The sequence below is a fragment of the Xylocopa sonorina genome, chromosome 9, assembly GCF_050948175.1.
Source record: "Xylocopa sonorina isolate GNS202 chromosome 9, iyXylSono1_principal, whole genome shotgun sequence".
Lineage (NCBI taxonomy): Eukaryota > Metazoa > Arthropoda > Insecta > Hymenoptera > Apidae > Xylocopa > Xylocopa sonorina.
In genome coordinates this window covers 2,585,302-2,610,955 of record NC_135201.1, presented here as the reverse complement: position 1 = coordinate 2,610,955, position 25,654 = coordinate 2,585,302, and the positions used below count along the sequence as shown (strand labels likewise).

The window sequence follows — 25,654 nt, the reverse complement described above, 5'->3', positions numbered from 1 at the left end:
TGTGAAAAGAATGAAATTCTGAAACTGGTTGAATATTAATATGTCATTTACCATAGTCTTATGTAACGTGTTCTTGGGATAAAAAGCAGTTAACTTGCTAAATATGCATATACGAGAAAGCAATACATGATTTTAACATATCGTAAACTTGATAATAAGTAAAAGAAATAATAATAATTGGTAATTGATGAAAATTAGAATATTTTTGTCACACACAGTGTCAGAATCGATGAGGACTCGATGTAATTACATATATATTTTTCCAAATGTATAATTACATTTGGAAAAATTGACTCTTAAGAACAAACTCACAATAGCTTTACTTTTAAATGGATGGATATCCCAAGAAATTGTTTGCATACATTAATACATATAGCTATGTGTACTTAAGCATGTGCGTTTAGTCGTTTACCATGAACATAGAAATACCAAGACGAAGCATAGACCATTGCTTTTTTCGAGTGACACTTTGGTGTAACATTAGTGATTAGTTCTTGCATAGGTGCGCGAAATTTCAAAATGAGAAAGTCGAAAAGATATGTTTTATTTATAAATCAACATAGAAAAATGTTTATGTGATTTTACAATTTTTATAATACACTGTGTGTTGCACAAAATACATATATATATTTTCTTTTTTGTAAAAGTTTGAATACACGCGTACACGCATCTTACTGCACTCTGATTTCCATGCTAATCACACTCATTTTGTATATTCATAAACGAAAAAGGAGAAAACCACATTATTTTCTAATGATTTTGACTCACTTTTACTTACTGAAAACACGATTTCATTTACTTCTTTGAACTATCTGCAAATTCTATAACTACTGCTCGTCTTAATATTGGTATTACCATGATTTTTATGCATCGAATTTTTCATACAAAAAATATCTCATTTTCAAATACAAATATATATTAATTTTTTGTTTTGCATGAACGAAATGTAAAGTAATATATGAAAGTGTAAAATCACTTTGAAACTTGTAGGTAATTATTATTTTACTACAAATTGTTTTATTCTAACCTGAAGTTGGTATACCCTTATGTTTACGTGTATCGTTTGAATTTGAATCATTCAAACAGAATCAACAGTTTTGTAATGCGGATACAACGATATCGTAGAATGTAGGAGAATGAAAGAGTAATTATAAAGAAAAAGTGATTTATATGTATTAATATGGATGAAATTTGTAAAATTATACGCGAGTGTCATTTGAGTAATGACGAGCATGATAAAACACAGGATATGGTTGAAATTAACTCGACAGAAAAAGTGAGAAATGATATCAAAATGTTACTCGCAAGCATACGTTCCAATATAGGAAGCGTCGAGTACGCAAATCTGAATAAAATGTTGGCAATTTGTTATTTAAAGGTTTTACTGTTTTATCATTATCGCTTATCTAAGACATTAATGCAGTTGTTCAAGCAACATGGAATTAATTATCTTGTTAATCAATTTATGTAGATTGGTAGTGAATTGAAAGCTATATTTCATTTAATTGAATCACACGCAGTAATACTACGGCAACAAATACTACATAGATCTGTAAAAACTGAGATGCGGGAATCAATTTTAAATAGACAGCAAACATACGGACTTCAGTCCTCTTACATTGGATTTAATATATACAATGCAAATAGCATTGACAATTTAAAGGCAAAGCTTTTTGACCTGCCCAAAGGTAATAAAAATAAAGTTATAAAAGTATACCCAATTGAATCTGTAATTTAATAATTAATTATATTACTATTTGTATTTTCTCTTATATTATAGAATGGTACATAATCCAAATTACTGGCCTATATAGATCATCGAATGCTTCTGAATACAGGGATGAAAAAATAAATACAATGCGTGAGATACATATTACCATATTGCCAACAGGGGTCAAAGACACTGATCCTTTATGTATAACATTGCCGAAACCTAAGTTACAGTCTTCATATGATATATGTTATGAAATTCAAAAATTACTTTCTAATAATAGGTCAGAATTAAAGGCTACTTATGAAAATAATGAATTATACTGGAAAATGAGACAGAAGCAAAATACAATTATGAAGGTATTATAACTGAAGTATAATTTTAATATTTCATTATATTTGCTATAAACTAATGCACATGTATGCACATTTAAGACTGCTATAAAATCATTGGAATATACATGGTTACGTGAATGGAGAATTTTGTTTATGGCAGATCCAATAAACAAACATAATATAGTAACAGATATTGTAGAAATGATTGATAAGCTTATGTCTGATCATAAAATGTCGTGAGTAATGGACAAGTTACAAATTGGTAATGCACTTTGTTTTACTGCCTCTCAATATTAAATCGTTAATGCATTATACATTGCAGCAAAAAGATATCAAAAAGATCCAAGTGGTTGTTAAAAAAAATTGCATTAGGTGCATGTTTTCTAACAAGAAAAGAAATAGCACGTGCGGTAAAGTATGTGCTTTCTGATTATAATAAACTTGCAGACAATATAATACTATCCATAATTGGAAAGTTACCATGTATGCAAGAATTGAAAGATGCAACTAGGAAAACACTAGTTTTAATTATTGATGAGGTACATATATATATACATATGTTGCGGTCATATACTTACAGTGGCGGATAAAGTTAGTTTCTAGTAGTCAAGTATTATTACCATTGTTTGCTTAATGTTGTTGAGTAAAAATGTGCAGATCTGAGAACATTATGGTCATGTCATGTGTTGTGTAGTTTCTTTGACGACAAAGACAGCGGCAACAATTATTGGAAAAGAAGGCAGGTGTATAAAGGGCTCCTATGTCGTTCAACATTATAGCTTGTCATCAAACTATATAATATATTAACTGTTACAGAACAGCAGACAATATTTTTTACAAAGCAAGACTTGGAAAAGTCAGTGAAAGAACCAATCGTAAGATTTATTGATCATCTATAGCTGACGTATCCAAAACTGCAGTTGAATGATCCAGAATGAAATATTATCTAATGTCGACAAAAAAAATATAAGCGTTAAGATCACTTGACGAAAACTAAATGAATTTTCATAATGATCCAAAGTATGCATGAGTCGCCAGATAAAAAAAGAATATCCAAAGAGCTATAATATCAGCTGCAAAAGATGACAAGTCAGTACTCGTACAAACATAGTATGTAACAATATAAGGTACTAACTTTGTTAATCGAGTAACAGAAACCACAGATAAATTAGTAGATCTAAATTTTGCAAAAAAATTATGGTTTTCACTTGCCAAAGATTGTATACTGCAAAAATAGACATCAGATAAATGATAATTAAAATATTTCATAAGGGTTGTGCAGATACTATTAAGTGGAGTTTTGCGTATTTGTTTAATATATGAGAGACTTTCAAAAAACTGGTTCTAGTGTAATAATGTTCAGAAGGAGCAAAAATCTTAATAAATATAGATCCAAATGTTATTAATTCAGTTTTATAAAATGTTGTCAGTTGTGACTCCATGCCAGCATAAAAAATATTGCACGTCTATCTATAATTTATTGTGCAAGTCGCTAAGGTTAAACAGAGTAAACATCATACATATTAGTAGGCACTATGTAATTATATCGATCTCATTCAATAACAGTAACAGAAGAATATACTTTGTTATTTTATTATTATGTGCAGTTATTATACTGAATCTGTTGTTATATTATTTAAATAATATTTTGTTACTTTATAAATCCCAAAATAGAAATCATGTTGGAACATTATACGCATTGATGAAAACATCTTCTGACTCTGAAATTAATAATATTTACATCTATTTGTTAAGACCTTTTTGCGCTTCTTTTTATAAATGTTATCTGCTCCTGAAGTTTGACATAAAGTTTTTAAAAAAGGGATAGAACATATCAAATTTAATTTTGCTAATTGTATGTAAGCATATGGCCGTTACTGTATATATAATAACACATGCATATTCTGTTTGGATAAAGTTTACGATTTTCCATATATTTTAATTTATTGTAGAATATGGACTACATACCATTTGAATCTATGGAAATTCTAAAATGTCATCCAGTTACTCGTTTCCCATCACTACATATCACGTATGCTTTATTTAAAGAACATGAAAATACGATGGAGAATGGCTGCAAAATAATTAAAGTTAAAAATGATATGGGCATGTGTATAGTTAATCCTTCCGGTGATTTACCGAGAATGGAAAAGCGTATGAGACTGTTCATTGAATATTGGCTGCCACGTTGGAGAAGTTGCTACAATATTGAACCTCAAGAAGAACTTTTTGAAGATGCATTAATTAATCGTGATATATTAATGTATGTTTATATCATATGATATGTCTTATCTGTCTAATTTTTATAGTATATGATATCTATAGGTACAATGGCCATGGCAATGGAATACAGTACTTATCAGGTGAACAAATCGAAAGACTTAGAGTAAAATCAATCGTCTTATTGTTTGGCTGCAGTAGTGTAAAATTACTTAAAGTGGGAGGACGTTATCCACCTTATGGGGTCTCAAATCAGTATTTAATAGCTAGCAGGTAAACCAAATTTTTATTGATAATTTTGACTGAATAATTACTTAAAAGGAAAAAATAAATTCCTTCAAAATTTTACGTTTTCTATTCTTAGTCCCGCTGTGCTCGGTATGTTATGGGAAGTTACGGACGCTGATACTGATAAAATGACAACAAATTTCATTAGTAATTGGATTCCATCGCCGTTAAATAGACCATGGACGGATGTCGACATTAATATGTGGTGTTCGGGTACTCTAAGTCAGTATAAAAAAATTACAAAGCATCTTTTTTTCTCTCTCTCTCCATATTACTTGCTTCTTCGTCCGTTCAATTAATTTTATTCACTTATATTTTTTTTTCCAATTTTTGGCGATTAGAATTTCTACAATGTCCTCAAAAAAGTATCCAAAATGCTGCTATAGAACCTGAGATGTTGAGGGCAGTAGCAAAATCCAAAGATGTTTGTTCTCAATACATGACTGCAGCTGCAATAGTCGTGCGAGGATTACCAATAAAGCTCATTTGAATTATAAATGTAAAAATACAATCCATCTAATTGAATTTATATTAAATATTAATTTACATTGTTGAAAAGTTGGTAAAAATTTTTTATTTATAGAATATTTCATATTAATCAACTGGCCATTATGTTTGATGTGCAATTTTAATGTATTATCTATAGTCACATGATTATTTGTGGTTCTGGTACAGAACTGGAAATATTCTTATGAGGTAAAACCTGACCTCCATTGATGTATAATTCATCCTTAACAATTACATCTTCACCAAGTACAGTAATTCCTTCCATTCGTACCCAACGTCCTACAACACTTCTCCATCCTACGATGCACCTACCATACGCATTGTATTGTGTTATAAATTTAATTCAAGTTAAAGGTAGAATCAACTTTATATTGAAATTAATACCTACCCATCTAGCCATGCATGTTCTTTTATTACAGCTGCTTTAAGAATAGTGCTTCGTTTAATGCAACAACCATCGGATAGCACAGCACCAGGACCAATTGTAACATTGGGCCCTATTCTACAGTCTTTGCCAATCTTCGCTGTTTCATCAATTAGAACATTTCCTACTACACCTGGCCCAGAGTATAACTTTTCTGGAGATTTTTGTCTCAGAGATGTCAGGTACATACTCATTCCTTTAAGGAAATCTTTCGGTTGTCCAACATCCATCCAAAATCCTGTTAATTCCATAGCATATAATTCTCCATCTTGAGCCATAAGTGGGAAAACTTCTTTCTCTATACTCGTAGGCTTCAGTTCTATTCTTTTTAAGACACTTGGATTTAAAATATACATGCCTATAAAATTTTAGTAAATATTGCAATTAAACATTGTTCAAAATCAGTTTATAGTTGAATTTATTATTATAGAAACACAATACCTGCATTTATTTTATTGGAAATAAATTCTTGTGGCTTTTCCACAAAGCTTTCTATCCGTCCATCATCTGCATAAACAACTACACCATATTTTGATGGTTCTTCTACTTTAGTTACAATTATGGTACCCTCTCTACCATGAGTTTTATGAAACTCCAAAAGTTGCTTGAATGGAAAGTCACAGATAATATCAGAGTTTAAAACAAAGAACGGTTCATCTCCTGAACACAATAGGTCACGCACAAGCGCAAGTGGTCCTGCAGTTCCAAGTGGTTCCGGTTCATGTGAAAATATCAAACGTACACCTAACTTTTTAGCTTCTTCTTTTAAATCCCTCTCCATTTCTTCTGCACGGTAAGATACTGCTAATATTACATCGGTCACATTTGTCTCTACCTAAATATAACATTGTAATCAATACATTATATAAAATGAATATGGAATATATTTTGGAACCTACCAGAGCTTCTATTTGGTGTAGAAGCATCGGTTTATTAGCAAATTCAACTAATGGTTTTGGTCGACTTAAAGTAAGGGGTCTTAATCTAGTTCCATATCCTCCAACAAGAATTACAGCTCTCATGGTTCCTAGTCTCTTTTTTTTTGTTGCATTACCTCTTAACTGCCGCACGTTAGACTTGCAAGCCAGATTGTGAGAAAATATCTATAAAATTTGCAAATAACGATATACAAAAAGGTTGCAATTTTATAGAAAAAAAATTTCTCTTCCTTTCCCTCTCACTTACTCATTTTAATTGTTTGTGCAAATTTAAAGCGTGTATAAAGATAACTTTATTAAATAATTGATTAAACGAAACAAATAAAAGTCATTTCGTAGGAAAAATTCTATTCTTTAAAATATTATTGATTACAAATTACCTGAAAATATAGCAAGTTTAATAAAAACAAAATGTTTTAATTAATTGTCAAGAACTATATGTAATATACATTCATACAGTATCGCTTAGATAATTAATAAATAGAAACAGAATACGTACGTGATATCTACTCAAAAGTACAACAAACAAAGAATAGACAACAATTATTACCGATCAGCATTGCCACGTAATATTGAAATACCACGTAGACGTATGTATCAAATGACACATGTGTTTGCGATAAGAATACACGCGAAATTAATACTAATACAATTAAACGGTAGCAATGGTTTTATACTTCATGTTTACGATACTGCTCTTGTCAGAATTTCCGTCATTCACCTTTGTGAGATTTTTTTTGTAATTAACGTTGCACCGTGTATCCTTTATCGTCGGTAGTAAACTACAATAAGCGCCATACTATCGCTCACATGCGTATATATGTACATATATATGCATAATGTATATATATATACATACACATTTAATTTTTTAAGTTAATTTTTCGATATTCTAGTTTTTTATTACATTCTTTCGATTTTAATCTCAAATCTCGTATACGCGCAAATTGTTTATTAAAAACTATCACAATTATTGCAATATTTTATAATTGCAGAAGATAGTGCTGTTCTATATAGCACAGAAAAAAAATACTACATCCACAGTAAGTAGATTGACTGCACTTTGGTAGCAGTTCGGCTCCAGATCCTTCCAAGATTTGGAGGCAGATACGTGTACCTGTCGCACGAAACTCGAATTTTTGAGTCAGAGCCTGCCAACATAATCCGAGAGTGGATTGATATCAAAAATCGAACATATCCTGTCAACATAACCATATTTCATTAACTGAACTTAATAGAATAATTTGTTACAGACATTTTTTGTCAACAAAATACGCAGTAGACATCTGGAACTAGGTTTAATTGTAATAACGCATTCGTATTAATATCGTTGGATTTAAAGTTATAGTATCTAATAAAAATTCGCACTGAGCAAAAGAATCAAGTATATTTCTTGTCTCGGATAAGTTTATATATTTATATAATACAGTATATATATATATATATAAGTGCAAATGTATACATTGGATAAATATTTTTGTTACATTTTTTCTAACAAACCGTAGAAGTTAGAAAGAAATGTATATTAAAGAATAAACTGCAACACATGAAAAATGTCATGTATAGGTATGCTGTACGTATAGCATATGTGTATATATAATGTTTGAAGTAAATATTTTCTACAACAATTGTATATACATTTTACATGTGCATTTTATTTTACTCACACTCTTTACTTTTTACTTAAACTCTAAAAATATCTAGAAAATAATTGAATTCGTATGGCGATTTGAATAATACACTTGCGTCGCGATATTTACACGAAATTTGCATCGTCTGATTAGAGGTAATAAATATAGTAATTGGTAATCGCACTGATGAAATGTTAAACGCATTTCGTCGAATAGAGCAGAATCGACATTAGGCGTTTAGGTGTATTTTCATTAAGAGTAAAAGGAAGAGGTACGGGCAGATAAATTGATATTGTTATTGTTAGAAGGAAATTTGACGAGGCCACCACTGGTTTCAGGAAGAATCGCCGATTGTAAATGAGAATTAAACGTGAGAGATTTGCGATATAGCCGCAAGATGGCGTAATACATGCGACGCTGCTTTTGACGTTCGTGTATGAGTTTTTTTTTTGGTTCCTTCTACTTTGAAAACGGCAGGAAGCAAAAATTGTTAGTACGGTGCTTAGTCCTCGCTAGTCTGACTGAGGATGTGGTGGAAAGAGTTAAATAGGATAGGAAAGATTCAACTGAAAAGGATTTCGATTACGAGTACATAGTACGCGAGACACACGAGGTCCCGCGATTGGCCAGTTTATAAGACGACGATGGCTCCGTGAGGAGAGAACATGGCTGCGACGCAAGCCGAGAGCCAACAAAACGATGTGAAGCTGAACGAGTCCGTGAAATGTGCACAGAAACGTCCGCAAGTCAGTGGAAATAGTGCTAGTGTTAATACGAAGCAGCAGCTGGATCCAGAGCCGGGTGATAAACTGCCCCGGGGCGCGGCCCAGCTGCTTAAATATGTGAATCGCGGCGGGGACACGGGTTTCGAGATGAGTCAATACCGCGAGGACATTGGTGGACACACTGCCGGTGAAGTAAAATCACCCAGAGAAGCTGGACAAGCTCCTCAGGAATCTATCGTCAAGCAAGAGCCTCTCGATGCACCCGGGCATCCAAACCATCCCGGACATCCGTTCACGTCGAACGTTATACGCGATTACCCGGAGGAGTATACCACAAACAAATCAAACGAATTTCCTTCGAAGTCAGTACCCGATTATTCAGGCAAGCAGCTATCTGAGTATATGGTAAAGCATGCTGACTTCCCAGGGAAACAGCCGGATTATCATGGTAAACACTTAATACACGAGAGCGAAAGAGTTCATCGGGCAGAGATGGAAGAGCACTACGCAGCTTCCAAGATTGAATCACGATTATATATAGGAGCCACACCGACCAATTTTCCAGGACAGCAAAGGATTTTATCGGGACAGACTATATCGCAAACTACTGGTCCGACACCTACGTTGAATCAGTTACTTCAATCATCTACGCCTGTGCATCGATATCCTGGAAACTATTCTGGAATGGGACCAGAGCCCTATCAGCAACCATGGCCCATACAGCGACCTCCAGTTGTCCCTCCGGTTTATCCGCAACCCGGGCAACGGCCCCCGCAGACGGTAAGTATAAGTGTCTACTTCTATTTACCAATGGAATCTTTCCAATGCAATCGTTACATTTTATGGAAGAAAACTTTTTTTATTTCTTTCGCAGTTCTTCTTCTTCTTTTTTTTTCCCCCCATTCAAACTCATTTTTATTTTTACTTACTTTTGTACTATATATATATGTATATATTAGTTTTTACAATTAAATTGTTAAATATAAACTGCATAATTAATAGGGGTCACCAAGATTACATGCAGGGCCTGGGGGACCAAGTTCTCCAACTCCTATGCCATATCAACAATACACACCACGTTATTCTTCTCCTACAAGACCTCATGCACCATATAGTCACCATCAGGTATGTATGGAGAATGACATTTATTTTATAGTTCATTGAACAAAGTCATTAATGTTACGAATTAATTTGTGTTTTTCAGCTAAATTCATATACTACACAAACCAGCCATCCCTCCAGCTTATACACAGAACAGAGGGGTTGGAATCAAGGTGGGCCACCGAATCCGCCGCCACCTCCAACTAATCCAGCCAATCCTTCCAGTCAATCGCCGCAACGTGCTCTTTCTCAATCACCAGCACCACCACCTTCTGCATCTCCGCAACCACAATCAACTGGCCAATCTCAAGTAAGTTTCACAGATAATAAATACAATTGTCTCTCCATTTTTTATCCTTGCTGTACGTTTCAATTGGTATACCGAATGGATAAGCATTTCCATAATTGCAGCAACAAATAAGTCTGCCCATACGAACAAGAATCATAATAACTTCTATTTTTTTATCATACATGTACATATACACCGTTAAGTTAAGACCAAATGAAACTTTGTTAACTAACACTGTTAGAAAGTTGCCGAGCATTATGTTAAAAAGTATATCTTTTTGTTACTTTTATTTTCTATTGCATGTACAGGTATTATACGTGACATAGAACAATTTCTTTACCTGTTTACAGAGTTTTCACAACCTACAACAACGATCAACAACACCAAATACTCAGGGAATAGATTCAGGGGTGAGTGTTATAAATGTCATAAATATTAGCACATTTAAAAGTTACGTAAGGTTGTTGTCCAGTATATAGAATACGATTAATTAGAATTTATACATTGTAGAAAATTTTCCATTACAAGTATTCTAGTAATTCATAGAAGAAGCGAAAAAGAAAAGAAAAATTAGAAACTGTTAAAAACTTTCCGAGTTTCACGATGATACAAGCGTCTTTACGACGATTTATTTTGATCTCAATTATAAAGCACATGCGCGTGAATGCACGTGTGTGCACATGTTATTGTATTTCGTGTTTGTGTTCATAATTCGATGCGACTTAGCATGCCCGAAAGCAAACAGTTCGAGACAAGAGCCACCGTGAGTTTTACGCGGTTCGGAGATGATAGTCGGCATCGCAAAGCGAATTCTAATTTCATATTGCATAAAGCCCTATTCGATCTTAGATACAGTAGACCGAAGTACTTAAATACTTGTCTCGTGAAAAGAGCAAGCATGAGTGAGCGAAAGGGAGATCTCCCGTGCATGGGTTGCCTATCCGTTGGAGGGGTTGGCAGGGTGTGGGGAGTGGGGATGGAGAATAAGCGACTTGTAGAGTTCGATTAGGGCGCGAGTTGCGCGGCCGCTGGAGCCCCAGATATTAGCGACTTCCCCTTCCCTCCCTTTCTCTCCGCGTAGCTGCCCGCCTGTTCGTTGTCCGTCCTTTTTCAAACAATACACACGTTATCGCACGCACGTATGTGCACACGTAGATTTCACTCTCTCGGTATATTCCGATCTCTCACTTCTTTCAATGTAAATGGGCGGGTTATACGAGAGACAGGCATGTACGGACATTGGTTACCTGAATGTAGAAGCCAGCTAGAGCAAGTGTGTGATTCGCTCGAATCGGTGGTGGGGAGAAGACTGAGTATCCGAGTTACCCCCCCTCACCCCCGCCTTTCCCCCCCCACCAGCACTTCTGACGTTTTATATCGTTCAGCTATATTCGGTTCGTTAGATCATGCAACTGTCACTCTGCGACATGCTATCGAACTTCTCGTATTCCCATGACGTCGCTGAAAACCAGCAAACATTTTAAACGTTTATAATGAACACTTTGATTTAAACTATATACCTATAATATAATTAATATAATATATGTACACGTTACTTTAATCAAACGCTTTTGCTTGGTTTAACGTGTCAGATATTTTATATTAATATCAGAAGAGATTTTATTCTTTGTTGGGAGTAAATTAGAGATATCCAGAGTGATATATTTTTATAAGTAAATATACTTTTAATTACGGATATAAAGGATACGAAGCGTGTATGTATATTCTCTTTTTAAAAGTAACTACTGTCACGTAATTATTTTACGCGATTCAATCTGTTTCCATGCGATAATGATATTACGGCATCATTCAGATAAAAATATTGTTATATAATGTCTCTTTATATATCGTAGTTTAGAGTAAGTTAATTTCTGTCGTGTTTTACTTTTGCGTATTTTATGAAATAAAACGCACATTTCCTGTTAAACGAGTATTTTTGTTGTTTCGATGTGTATTTGAAATTGATGAAATACAATAATACAAACCGTGTCGGAATATATTCTGGAGAATTTCGAAAGTTTTCAATACGAATGAAAGAGAAGCGACGATAACAAAGCTTACGAACTTTTAATTGAGATTATTTAAAAATGAGAATTTCTTGTCAGCAGGAACGAACGTTTTTATATTTTCAACGATATTCATTTAAAGTCGAGGGGATTTTCGTTAATTTGATTTAGCTGGGAAAAAAAAGTAAGCTCATTCCTGGTAGTTTTGGTTTAAAGCATTTTCTTTCGTATACTCTCTTGGAGAGTTTTTGGAGCACACTGGTAGTCTTCGTCGAAGAGCGACGGAAATAGCCGACGGTTACCGAACGCTTGCCGCGCCACGAAAGAACGCCCTCCAACGAGCAGCTAGACGCGAAATCTGTAAACCGAAGTCACGGAACACTCGATAAAAAGAATCACGTTTTTAGTTACTCCCGGCCACGTACACGTACGTAGACGATCAATCGTCCGATTCTAACCTGTTAAATACACGGTCATCACGATCGAACGTAGCCAATCTAGGATCGCATCGAAGGGTTGTACCCATGATACGAAACACTGAAGCTTATTGACACAACATGCGATGGTCGAACGTAGCACACGGTGAACTAGCAACAGTTCTATAGCGGATAGGTCACAATTATGCTCGTTCTCCTGTGGCTCTCTCGAACCACTGATTTTCTTCAATACACATGATCGAATGCAGTGTATCATTGCCAGGCGAGATTCCCGTAAAACATGTGAAAATCGTACGAGGAATATACGAGTCTACGTTGGGTTTTGTCGTAGTGCGCGGGGTAACGCCTCTCTTTCGATTCCGCGTCATGCCGAAAGTCCTTGTGTTTAACACAGTATATACTATACGTTCCCTGGTACATCCAAGGAAGTCTCCAATCGTCTTCTGTACGGATAAACTGTCCGCTGCTTGGTAGGTGTAATGATGTACTTTTTTCTTTCTCTCTCTTCCTCGATCCCTCTTCTCCCCTCTGTCTTCCTACTGTTTTTTTTTCTCATCTCCTTCTTTCACGTTCGTTCGTGGGCCCATCTCTACCTATTTATCTGTCTGTCTTTCGCCTCGCTTTCCATCTTTCTTTCTCCTTTTCGCACCGACTGTCGTCCCTCCCTCCTCTGCTGCCCTGTCCTCAACAAAACCTTTCTCTTTTTCTGCGCTCTCTCTCTCTCTCTCTCTCTCTCTCACTCGCTCTCCCTCTCTCTCTCTCTTCTCTCTCTCTCTCTCTTGCTGTCTTTCTCCCTCTCGATGTATCATTGTGACGACCTGTACAAAGTATTACGTACGTGTACACACATGCGCGCGCGCATGCACGAATGCGATGCAAAAGAATATCGTTTAACACGCGCGTGTGTTGTGTGTGTGTATGACGTGTTATGTTGCATCGTATGATTAGCAGCGAGTGGCCGCGTGTGTGGATCGCATTTCCCAATTTTCCCCGTGTTCAAAATATGATTACGAGGAAAACGTTACATTCAGGTGAAATGTAAATGTTATGCCTCGGGCAGTAGACTTTTTTAATAGTTTTATTATTTCCTTTATGTTAACAAGATACATGCTGGTGTAAACGAATGAAAAGTGAATACTACTATGGATTGAACTGTTATTTAAAGATTCTACTTAAATCATTTTCGTTATGCTGTTTCATGTATTAAGGTTATTACAATTATTGTGCATAAATAATATCAGTTTCAGTATTATAATAGTGTTCTAAATGTGATATATAATGAAGGAGATTAAACAGTTTTAGATAATATAATGTTACTTGGTTTAAATCATATTTTGTGTCTTTGGAAAAATGTATTCTGAATGTAAGGATATGTTATTTTATAATATATTTCGTGTTCTAGGAATTATCTGGACAAAACAGTAACGATAGTTCGAATGGACCCGCTTGTCCAGGAACGCCAAATTCACAGGGGATGAGACCAACCCCTTCTCCTACAGGATCTACAGGTTCTCGCTCGATGTCCCCTGCTGTTGGTTTGTGTATTTTCAATTGTTACCGTGTAATAATAGAATTTTAATTAATTCTAATATTGTTTGTGTAAAAATTTTGTATCCTTGTATCTTATAGGCCAACAAAACGTTCAGATGCCTCCACGACCGTCAAGTAGCCAGTCAGATGGTAGTGGACCAGCACGAATGAGTCATTCTCCCATGACAACTCAAGGTAAGAGCAAAATATAACATATTTTTCCTGCTTACTTTATTTGCCATAGAAAAAGGTATTAATGTAACAATGTATACGTATTCGTTTGCAGGGGGATACCAGCAGCCATTAGGCCCATCACCACACATGCATAGTTATAAAATGAATAACAGTGGTCCTGGTGTTGTTCAACCAGGACCTGGTTCGACAAGTCTTGGTGGGATAAATCCAATGAGTGGTGGTATGGGATATGCAGCTGGTGGTACGGCTGCAGGTCAGCCTGGGGGTTATCATGCGCAAGGTACCTATCCACCTCCACGCCCACATGTACAATTTCCACAAGGATATCCATCAGCAGTCAATTCACAACCTCCACCTAACAATCAGTATCAAGCTCCCAATAGACCCAATAATTTGCAATATCCATATACGGTAAGTAAATTTTGTTTTCGAAATAATTGACTTATCTTATAATTATATGGACCGTATAATTAATGGACCGTTTTTTTATAGCATAAAATGGGCTTTAATAGTGTACCACCTGGAATGCCTCCTAGTCCAGGACCGCCTCAAGTTTATGGAGGTACTAGTACAACAAGTATGGTACCCCCAGGTACTCCTGGTGTAGCTGTGATTGGTAATATGGGCCCACCAGCAAGTTCAATGGGTCCACCACCGCCATCGCCTAATCATGTCAGCAGTCAGCAACCGCCAGCTAGCTCGGGTATGCCACATTTGCACACACCTGCGGCTACTCCACCTCTCAATCACGAGGGTAGTCCAATGCCTCCACCAAGTACTACTCCTAATTCACATTCTGCTTCGACACCAACACCAACCAGCCATAGTTCTGCAGACCTTACTACTGAAACCTCTAATGACAGTGGTATAACCACTACTGCTTCAGGTATATTGTATTTTCTATTTGTATTTTTACATATTTGTTTTATTTTTGTTTCTTTTACTTGATAGAAAGTTTTCGTTTGTTTGTGAAACATTCATTTCGTATTTCTATAGGCACATCAGCTATAAATGTCACCTCCACTTCAAGCGGTACTGTTACATCTGTTATAACAACTGGTCCTGATGGTACGTCTTTAGATGAAGGTTCTCAGCAGTCTACACTGTCTAATGCATCAGCTGGTTAGTATTGAATGTCAAAAATGTATCGCGCTATTTTTACAAGTTTACGAAGAATTATATTTCGTTTTCTACGTAGCTTCTGGGGAGGATCCAGCATTTACACCAAAGGTCCGGAAAGAAATTATGGGCGCGTATCACAGTCATCCAACTACACCACAGAGTACAGTTCCATCACCTGGCGCTGCGAGTATTAATTCGATACACGAAGAATATCCCGATATGAACAGTCCGGGTTGGCCACGTACTCCTGCTAGTCCTGTATGTATTTCACTTTGTTACACGATTCCTTAGAATCTAACTGATAATGGTTTACTACTTTCGTATGTATAATCTGTATATCTTTTTTTATTGCATGTTCTAATATTTCTACACGAAAATTCTAAGAATGATATTTAATCAGGGTTAATCTGTTTTTTCTTATTTGTTTGTTTTTTTCTTTTTTTTTTTTCCTTCTTTTTTTTTGTTACTGCAATCTCTTTTCAATTTTTCAATATTTTATATATTTTACAGGTATTTAACAGTCATGTGCCTCAAGACCCATACAGATCTAAGGTTACTGTTTATTCACTATATGTATTTATTATACTGTCGCACAACATACTATTTACACTGACTGCTTCGTGCTTCGCTAAATTCAGTCAAGTCCAGATATTTACTTAGCAAATCCTTTTATATTTTTTATTTTCTAACTTTTCTTGTTTTGACGTTATAGTATAACGAGAAAGAAACATCTATACATTTTGTCTTTGCTTGGCGTTAGTAAACATTAGCACTATATAATCATCCAAAATATCATTTTTTATATAACAACCAGATGTTAGACACATACACAAAAGCAAAAACAAAATGGTCTAGCTTTAAAAAGTTTTTAATTTTTGCATTGTTTTGCTTCATATTTACATATAATTACATGATACATACATTTTCCTCTTTGTTCAGTAATCATTTAAAATAAAATCCTTATAGAGGAACTTCACCTTTTGCATGAAAGATCTGGATTGTGGCATTATTAATTTTACTTTAATATATCTTTATGTGCGTATGTATGTATGTATGCCATGTATGTATGTGTAAATATAGTTTTTAACTCGTTTTAAGTAATCACGTAATACTGTAAATGACATATAGGTCTTTAGAAACAAGTAGTACATTAAATTACAAGAAAAAAGTCGTGATTACCATTCAGTACAAATAAAGTTAACAGATGTCGTAATAATAATTCCAGAAACCAGACAGCTTAGCAAAACTGTACGAAATGGATGATTCTATGGAACGAAGAACATGGCTAGACAAATTAGTTAACTTCATGGAAGAACGAAGAACTCCCATCACTAGCTGTCCCACCATCTCCAAGAACCCCCTCGACCTATTTCGGCTATACCTCTACGTGAAAGAGAGGGGGGGCTTCATGGAGGTATGCAAGGTGCAGTGTAGTTCCATCTAGCCCTCGGTGTCTTTAAAGTAGTTTTTTTTTATGATTCTATGTGTTTCCATGTTTTTTCTTTTTCTATATTGAGTACACACATTTTGATAGATGCCAAAAATCCGAGTTTCTTCCCCTCCCCCCTTTTTGTTGGCATTTTAAACTATATCGATCAGTTTTTCAATGTATTTTGATGTATAGAATTGTAAAACACGCTTTGTTTCTGTGTGCGCTGAATTGTGCATGATTTACATTATATTTTTGGCTACAAAGTGTTTCTCCTTTTCTTATATACTATTTATAAAATTATGAGGAGAGAAAAAAGAAGCTTAACACGTCTTTTCTTGAAGTAGTCGTTCGACGCGTATGGAAAACGCCCTGATCTACAAACCTTGGTGCTATATGGAATTATTCTAATAATCAACGAAGAAATAAACTTTTAATATCAATGTAATAACGGTAATTCGTTTCGATTGTACTCTTGTCTATCCGTTTCACTTTTCACACTTGCATGATCAGGAATCGAGGCATTTGTATATACAGAATAAAAAATAAGTAACTATTTTTACCATATCGGTATTTGATTTCTCTTTAGATTAGCCGCTATAGTATTTTTTCGAATGTGTTTTTTCTACACACACACACACAATATACGTACACATATACCCGTACACGTACACCACGTACACGTGATTATTTTGCGTTTTCGAGATGCAGATTTTTGTCTGTTTGGATTCCCTATTCAAAAAGACGGAGAATGAAATAAAATCTGATAAAACATTTACGTTAATTTTCTATAGGTTACCAAGAATAAAACCTGGAAAGACATAGCTGGTTTGTTGGGCATTGGTGCGAGTAGCAGCGCAGCGTATACCCTACGGAAACATTATACCAAACACTTGTTGGCGTATGAGTGTCATTTCGATCGTGGAGGTGTAGATCCTCAACCTATCATTAATCAAGTCGAAGCTGGTTCGAAGAAGAAAGCATCAAAAGCGACTGCCTCAGTACCCTCGCCGGGTAAGGGTTTTCAAAATGTTTTTATGAAAGCTGGATTTAACCGTTTTAAGCCGCTAACAACGTACGTGTACTACACTTCCTTATTTGTACTTTCAGGCTCTTCCAATTCACAAGATTCCTTCCCTGCCGGATCGAGTAATGCTTCCATGGATGGTTATGGAACTTATCAGAGTGGCTATAGCAGTGGTACACCCGGTGGACCTTCATCAGAATATACGCCTCCACCTCCGAGACCACCTAGCCAAAGTAGCGCACCTTCTCCGCATCAGGGTAAGAAATTTCATTCTATATATTCTCGAGCTTAGTATGTTTTGAACAGCGTCTTTTATTAGACGTAATTTAGTAACATCTTGTCGGTCTAAACATTTTACTAAACGTGTGAAAGGAATTCTGGTTGAGAGAATATGTTCTGGCAGGTGGTTTGAACCAGGGCGGGCAGAATAACACGAATCCGTTCGATGACGGCGTGGGACGCCTTTTTCGCAAGTCGAACACAACGCCCCACCCTGGTCCGCTACGGGCCCCAGGTACTTCTCTCACCCTTCTCTCCTTTCACAATTTTATTTTTTTTTTATTTTTTTTTTTTTTTTGTCTACTACTTTCTTTTTACTTATATTTACAAGAATATTATATAAAGAAGATTTTCTCAAAATATATTTCTGAACTAATTCTATTATATTTCAAGGCATGCAACAAGGCAGTTACCAGAATACAGGTTCCTACCAAAACTATCCTCAAGATCAGTACATCCGACCTCAAGGAAACACGCTGCCTCAACAGGGAGAATTTAATCAACCTTATTCTCCAAGGTCGCATTATTCACCTTACGTACCAGATGTTGACAGGTTCAAGATTGAAACATTTTTATTTCTTTTCTTTTTCTTTTATTCATTGTTCGTATCACTTATCGAATAAAAACGTGAAATGTAATTTTCGTGAATTTTGTAGGGGATATCCCGGTGGAAATATGCCGCCGAATAATGCTACTGGGCAAGATATATACAATAGATATAGTAGCAGTCAGCAGCCTGCAAGTTATCCGACAGGAACACCACCTAATGCAAGAAGTAATAGCTACCCTTCTGCACCACAAGCACACCCAGCTACCGTACCGCAACAAACAGCCACCAGCCAACCTTCTTCACCTTCACAGCCTTCTGCTGCTTCATCTTATACTTGCCCTCAAGACTACTATCGACAGGAGGTGACGTTATTTTCTCTCTTTCCCTTCCCCCATTTTTCTCAATCCGTTCCTTTAGTAGTCAATGTCCATAGCAATATGGTATGTAGAGAATATTCTCTCCTCTTTCTCTTTAATTCGTATTGTTGATGAAAATGTTATGATCGATATTAAAGGGCGGATATGGAGCTCCTGGAGGAACGCAGATATACTCAGGTGGCGCGAGTGCGAATAAAAATATGCCACCGCCACCACCAGGTCCTAATCCACCCAGGCGTCACCCAGATTTTGCCAAAGACCAACAATATCCCCAGTATAATCAGCAACGACCAGCGTATCCAGGTAATTGAATTGTTCTCGCTGCTAATATGTCAATTAAATATGGTCAAATGAATGAGACAAGTATCTTAAATAATTTTATTGATTATAGGATGGCCGAATACAGCCAATCAGTACAATAATAGTAGCGGGAATAGTAGAGTTCAGTATCCATCTCAACCACCACAATCACAGACGCAGCCACAACCACAACCGCAACAACCAACACCACAGTCTGCCTCTTCTACATCTTCATCAGCGCTTGCTAATAACCAACAATGGGGTAGCCAACAACCAACTAGAACTACACCTCAACCAACTTTAAATGCTATAGCACATGCTCCTCCACCATGGGATCATCGTTACACGAATCAACCGTCCCTTTATCCTGCACCTGGAAATCATCAGGTACTTAAAATTTGTTTGCTAGCGGTTTTTTTTCTTCGGTTGAGTTTCAACTCCGTTCTTCATCCTTTATCGATAATTTGATGGATCGGTTCACAGAATCAGCTTGGTATAAATCCCATGATCAGTCAACAGCCAACATCGAAAAGAGAAATGACATTCCCCCCCGACAGTGTGGAAGCGGTAACTCCACTTCTCTATAAACGGCGGAAACTTACACGTGCCGACGTAGCACCGGTAGAAGCTTGGCGTATTATGATGGCTTTGAGGTCAGGCCTATTAGCCGAAAGCTGTTGGGCTCTCGACGTATTAAATATATTGTTATTCGATGATTCTTCTGTAAGTGTCACCCAAATTTTCTTTTAACTCTCATTACGTGAGAATGAAATAGATGTAAGTACTAAGCGATAATGAAACAAATTCTGCAGGTAAGTTATTTTGGGTTGGCTCACTTGCCCGGGCTGTTGGATGTTCTGCTCGAACATTTTTCACGTTCTTTGTCCGATATGTTCGAATCACCGGTAAACGAAGACGATCGTAACTGGAATCAATCGGCGGATGGTCCGGAGGTTGATCTTGGCGCCGTGACACGTCCCATTGACCCAGAGGATCGAACGAAACTGCTCTCATCGTCGAATTACACGTTTCTGTCGAGACGGGGTCGCCCAGTAAAAATCGTTCCGAGAGACGACGATTTGTTTGTTTTAGACACGAGGCGATCTTGGGATCATCAAGACTGCGAACCGGAAACGGAACCTTGGCAGGTCGACAGTAACACTACGAAGTATATTGTGACGTGTTTTCAGTCTGAGATAGGATCGGTACCGTTCGCGCGTCTCCTCCGAGACGAGAAACCGCCTTTGCTCCAGAAAGAGGTTGAGTGTACAGACTCGAAAGACGAAACCAAAGCAGATTCTTGTATGGTCGATACATCGGAGTTCTCCCACAAGACAACCGAACCTGGAGAAAAGCCAAAAGAAACGAACGAGAAGAAGCAATTGGACAAGAAGAAGAAAACGAAGACGTTGAGCGACGTTCTGTCGAGGATCAAAAAGGAACCGGTGGAAATGAATGATCTTACAAGAGAGCTGTTCGAGAAGAAGAACGATGGATTTAAGAAAGAGTGCGACACTGAGACGAAGGTGAACAATAACATGAGCGAACATTTTACAGACGTACCGAGGAAGGAACCCGAGGAGGAGCAATCCGTGCCAACGCAGAACGGACTAAACGAAACCACGACAACGACGACCAATCTTGAAGTGAAGAAGATCGAAATCAAGCTGGAGAACGAAGATAAAGAATCAGTTGCATTGTCGGTAACAAAAGATGATAATAATGAGGGACCAAGGTTACAAATAAGAGATCCAGCGGGTACGTTGAAGAGGAGACGAATAAGCGACTACGAGGACGAAAGTTACTCGAGGGATGAAGCCAGTTTATACCTCGTTACCGAGACTCAAGACAACTTGGCTCGACGTTGTGTTTGTTTATCCACAATTCTAAGGAATCTCACATTCATCCCAGGTAACGAGGCAGAATTCGCCAAGAACGTGACGTTTTTGAGTCTTCTCGGCAAGCTCTTGCTGCTCCATCACGAGCATCCAGTGAGGACGCAAAAAACACGAAACTACGACCGCGAGGAGGATGCGGACTTCGCAGACTCTTGCAGTAGCCTGCAAGGAGAGGGTGAATGGTGGTGGGATTTCTTGCATCACATTAGAGAAAATGTGCTTGTAATGGCTGCGAATATCGCCGGGCACATGGATCTAAGTCAACACCCGGAGGAAATATCTCGACCGGTATTGGACGGGCTTCTCCATTGGGCCGTGTGCCCGGCTGCCCACGGACAGGATCCTTTCCCCACGGTTGGACCGAATTCCTCTTTGTCACCGCAACGATTAGCGCTGGAGGCATTGTGCAAACTCTGCGTGACGGAATGCAACGTGGACTTGGTGGTCGCCACGCCGCCCTACTCAAGACTCCAGAGACTTTGCTCGGTATTAACCAGGCTACTATGCCGGAGCGAGGAGCAAGTGTTGCGCGAGTTCGCTGTTAACCTGCTACACTTTTTGTCCGCGGCGGACAGCGGCGTCGCTCGTACGATCGCGCTCCAAACGCCATGCGTCGCCCTGTTGGTCGCGTTCATCGAGCAGGCGGAGTCGAGTGCCCTCGGGGTCGCGAATCAACACGGATTGGCCGCGTTACGTGACAATCCCGAGTCGATGGGCACTAGTTTGGACATGCTACGACGCGCAGCGGGCACGCTGCTCAACCTTGCTAGGCATCCTGATAACAGAACTCTGCTCTTACAGCACGAATCACGGTTACTCGCTTTAGTGATGAGTCAAATTCTGGATCATCAGGTGGCCGCGATCGTTGCTCGTGTATTGTTCCAGTGTTCTAGGGGCACGTAACTTTGTTTCTTTCACACGAACGGTATATTCCTCTTTTATTTTTCTTCTTGCTCGATCCGCGGGTGTTTGTTTGTTTAGCCCCTTTTTGTGCAAAGAAAAAAAAGTTATTAACGATGATGGTTAACGATGATGACGGTGATCAGTTTTTGTTTCTGACAAGAGATACACACGTACACGTACATACACACACAGGGACAGGACAGACGGAGAAAGAGAGAGAGAGAGAGAGAAAGAGAGAACGGGAGAGAGACTGTTTACAGAAAGAAAAGCTGTTGCTATATTCATTTTAGAGATTATGAACGTGCGCGCGCGCGAGAGAGAGAGAGCGAGAGAGAGAGAGAGAGATGTTTGAAAGGTAGTTTAAAAAAAATGCGAGTTAGCGAAAAAGAAGAATACATAGCGACAGGAGAAGGAGTAAAAAAAAAAAATGCGGGATGTAGTGTGTGCAAAAAGAACAAAGTGTCGATATAATGTAACGCCATGTGGCAGCATGGTTGTAGTTTTATATCGAGTAACAAAAAAAAAAAAGAAAAAAAACAAAAAAACAAACCAGAGGAAGTAAGAAAGTTAATTATCGGTGTTAGCGAGTTTTAAGGTATACTGAGACACGATCGGGTGAACGCGAGTCAAGTATACCTTTCCTACTTCGTGAATTGGAATAATATCGATAGTGTAAGATATTTCATAGTTAATGGAGAAGAAAGAAAACAGAAGAAAGGACTGAACTCTGTGAACAGAAAATACGAGTTAACGAAGAAACAGAAATTCGTGGAGATTTTAGACGGGATATAGTGATAGAGGGGTGACGGGGGAGGGCATAAAATGAAAAAAAATAATAACATATTGAAGAGACGTGGAAAAAAAAAAGAAACGAAACAAACGTTTAGCAGCATAATAATATATAGAAAGAAATAAAATGAAATGAATGACGATCGAAGTAAAAAACTAAAATGAAAAAATGAAATCTGTTTTGACGAATCTAAAAATGGTGCGATGTGAAACGTTAATATCGAGTGACGATTATATATATAAATATTAACGATAATATAATGCAAATTTTTATATTTGCATGTTTTGTGCTGTAATTAGCGAGTAATTAAGATATTTTGTAGATAACACACACTTCCATTGAATTTATTCGAACTATGCCGCGCCGTGTGCCGAGATAACAAAAAAAAAAAAAAGAAGAAAGAAAGAAAGAAAGAAAAGGTGTAACGAAGAATGACGTAACGCGGCGCAAACGGCCACGGTGGTCTACCTTGCAAACAAAATGGATAAAAAGAGAATAACAGAAAGCAGGCCACCGATAGAGAGAGAGCGAGAGAGCGAGAGAGAGAGAGAGTGTGTGTCTCGACTTTAGAAGTACAGGCAGAACTAGAACTGAAGAAAGACATTGCTTGAGGAGAAAGAAGAAGATGAGAGAGAAAGAGAGAGCGAGAGAGAGAGAGAGACCGAGACGGAGACCGTTTAATGTGCGAACGTAACGAGAGTCAGTGCGTGAACGAGTGGATGAAAGGGAAGAATGATAGGAAGAGAATAAAAAGCAAGAAGGGAAAGTAGAGAACAATTGATAAATAGCTTTATCCCTTTGCTGTTTAATAAGAGAGAAAGAATCTAGTTGGGAATGGAGGGCATGGATCAGGATCTGCATGCGTGCGTGTGCGAATGGGGAAACAGCGACAAGAGACGAACCAAAAGGAGAGAAAAGCGTAGGACAAAAAAAGGAACAATCGATAAAGACGAGGAACATATGTTAAAATGATGATACAGCTGGAGGACAAGTTAAAACTATTATTCGTCTTTTAAGCACGTGTGTATGTCGCGCGAGAGCAAGAGGGGCGGAGCGAGGGAAACGGTTTGCGCGTGCGCGCGTGCTGATTGGTGAACCGCCGCGCTTCAGGTCCCCCGTGTATGCGTAATGAAAGTTTCGCGTGTTATATAATAACGGTAAGAACGTACGAATGCCTCGGTTGTATGCACGAAGGATGGGGGTGCTGGTAGAAAAAAGGGTTGGGGAATAGTGTCTGTGAAAACAAAACGAAAACGTTACACGTACACGTATTTACGCTCATCTGTGTATATATATAAATATATATAAATACAAATATATATATATATATATATATATATATATATATATATATATATATATATATATATATATATATGTATATATATGTATATATATACACGTGAGTTTGCGAAAAAGGGAAAGATCGAGAGCAAAATAATAAACGAACGGAGAAGTGGCAGCTTGTTTTGAAACACGCATACGTTTATTCAGTGTGCAATCACGCTTCGATGAAAACCATAAATTATGATTTAGAATATTTTGCTTACTACTTGTTTCTCTGTGTAGATCTTATTTCGTTTGTAATATCTGATTCATTCTTACATTTTCATTTGTGATTCTTCTTTGTTTTTTTTTTTTTTTCTTTTTTAGAGAGAAGTAGCCTTGGAATAGCGATACATATATATATATATGTGTGTATATATATGTATATGTATATATACATACGCGGTTTTTTTCTGTTTTTGGAACAAATGTATCTATAACATGCTATTGAAGATCGTCGTGATCGATTATATACCAAGTAGCGCGAAGAACAGAATTTGACGGGAATGCGATTCTAGTATCGATAATGAATTAGAGAATAAAATAATGTATCAACCCGAACGCTGCGAGAAGGAAAAATAGATTTTTGTTCGACAATGTAAAAAAAAAAGAAATGCACTCGGAGAAGGGTGGCCGAGGAAATTTTCGTATCTAAGCTCTCGATCGTGCCATTTAAGTAATTCCAATGTGATATGTTTATAATCACGAAACTCTTAATGCTTTTCAAAGCGCATATATTACCATAAACAACACAGAGAATTAACTAAGAAGTACTATTCCCCCCACTTTCAGCTTTTTGCACGTTTTTCGACGATTCTTGCGTATACATTTGTCTAATGTAACAGGAAAACAAGAGAAGGAAAATTACTCTCATTCTGAACGACTACCGAAACAAGTGACAATTTACATTTGACTTCGTCGTTGCACACCTTCCATGCTGGTACTTCCTTTTTTTTTTTTTTTTTTTATTTTTATTTTCTTTCATTTAATAGAAGTGCGCGCGCGCGCGCGCGCATACACACACGCACACACATATAGACACGTATACACGTACAGGAACGCGCGCGTACATACACACGCGTATGCAATGAACGGTTGTGTTACAAAGTAGTAGATGGAAAAAAAGAAAAGAAAATAGGGAAAAAATGAGAACGAGATCGGACTGTACTTTGAAGGATAGAGACAAGGAGAGTTAAAGGGAAAAAAATGAATTAAAATGATGACGATGAGATAAATAAGTTGAAACAGAACACTTTCCCTAATCCCAGCTTCTCCCTGACCCCAAAGTATCCTACTCTATAGATATCTTTAAATAC

At 37.1% G+C, this 25,654-nt stretch overlaps 4 protein-coding genes across 4 annotated transcripts; 2 read left to right on the top strand and 2 right to left on the bottom strand.

Moving 5' to 3' along the window:
• The first annotated feature begins 1,174 nt into the window (after positions 1 to 1,174).
• Positions 1,175 to 5,044, top strand: Sse (extra spindle pole bodies like 1, separase). The gene is made up of 9 exons (XM_076900203.1): positions 1,175 to 1,378; positions 1,472 to 1,688; positions 1,781 to 2,070; positions 2,146 to 2,282; positions 2,369 to 2,585; positions 3,999 to 4,309; positions 4,372 to 4,539; positions 4,631 to 4,776; positions 4,896 to 5,044. The coding sequence occupies exons 1-9, from the start codon at positions 1,181 to 1,183 to the stop codon at positions 5,042 to 5,044; spliced, it is 1,833 nt and encodes a 610-aa protein (XP_076756318.1). The 5' UTR covers positions 1,175 to 1,180.
• Positions 5,045 to 5,102: 58 nt separating this feature from the next.
• On the bottom strand, positions 5,103 to 6,548 carry Gmppb (GDP-mannose pyrophosphorylase B). Its single transcript, XM_076900202.1, has 4 exons — positions 6,385 to 6,548; positions 5,927 to 6,320; positions 5,450 to 5,843; positions 5,103 to 5,369 (listed from the first exon to the last, which is right to left on the bottom strand). Exons 1-4 carry the CDS (start codon positions 6,505 to 6,507, stop codon positions 5,201 to 5,203), a joined length of 1,080 nt encoding a protein of 359 aa, XP_076756317.1. The 5' UTR covers positions 6,508 to 6,548; the 3' UTR covers positions 5,103 to 5,200.
• Positions 6,549 to 8,448: 1,900 nt separating this feature from the next.
• Osa (trithorax group protein osa) lies at positions 8,449 to 23,821 on the top strand. Its single transcript, XM_076901397.1, has 21 exons — positions 8,449 to 9,559; positions 9,782 to 9,904; positions 9,984 to 10,190; positions 10,520 to 10,579; positions 14,015 to 14,147; positions 14,242 to 14,337; positions 14,429 to 14,748; positions 14,830 to 15,223; positions 15,334 to 15,459; positions 15,536 to 15,717; positions 15,970 to 16,011; positions 16,685 to 16,882; positions 17,683 to 17,902; positions 17,999 to 18,172; positions 18,319 to 18,429; positions 18,588 to 18,747; positions 18,851 to 19,106; positions 19,259 to 19,424; positions 19,513 to 19,808; positions 19,905 to 20,144; positions 20,234 to 23,821. The coding sequence occupies exons 1-21, from the start codon at positions 8,720 to 8,722 to the stop codon at positions 22,220 to 22,222; spliced, it is 6,333 nt and encodes a 2,110-aa protein (XP_076757512.1). The 5' UTR covers positions 8,449 to 8,719; the 3' UTR covers positions 22,223 to 23,821.
• LOC143426658 (uncharacterized) lies at positions 12,034 to 13,004 on the bottom strand. The gene is made up of 3 exons (XM_076900250.1): positions 12,634 to 13,004; positions 12,348 to 12,533; positions 12,034 to 12,233 (listed from the first exon to the last, which is right to left on the bottom strand). Exons 1-3 carry the CDS (start codon positions 12,866 to 12,868, stop codon positions 12,034 to 12,036), a joined length of 621 nt encoding a protein of 206 aa, XP_076756365.1. The 5' UTR covers positions 12,869 to 13,004.
• Positions 23,822 to 25,654: the final 1,833 nt, after the last annotated feature.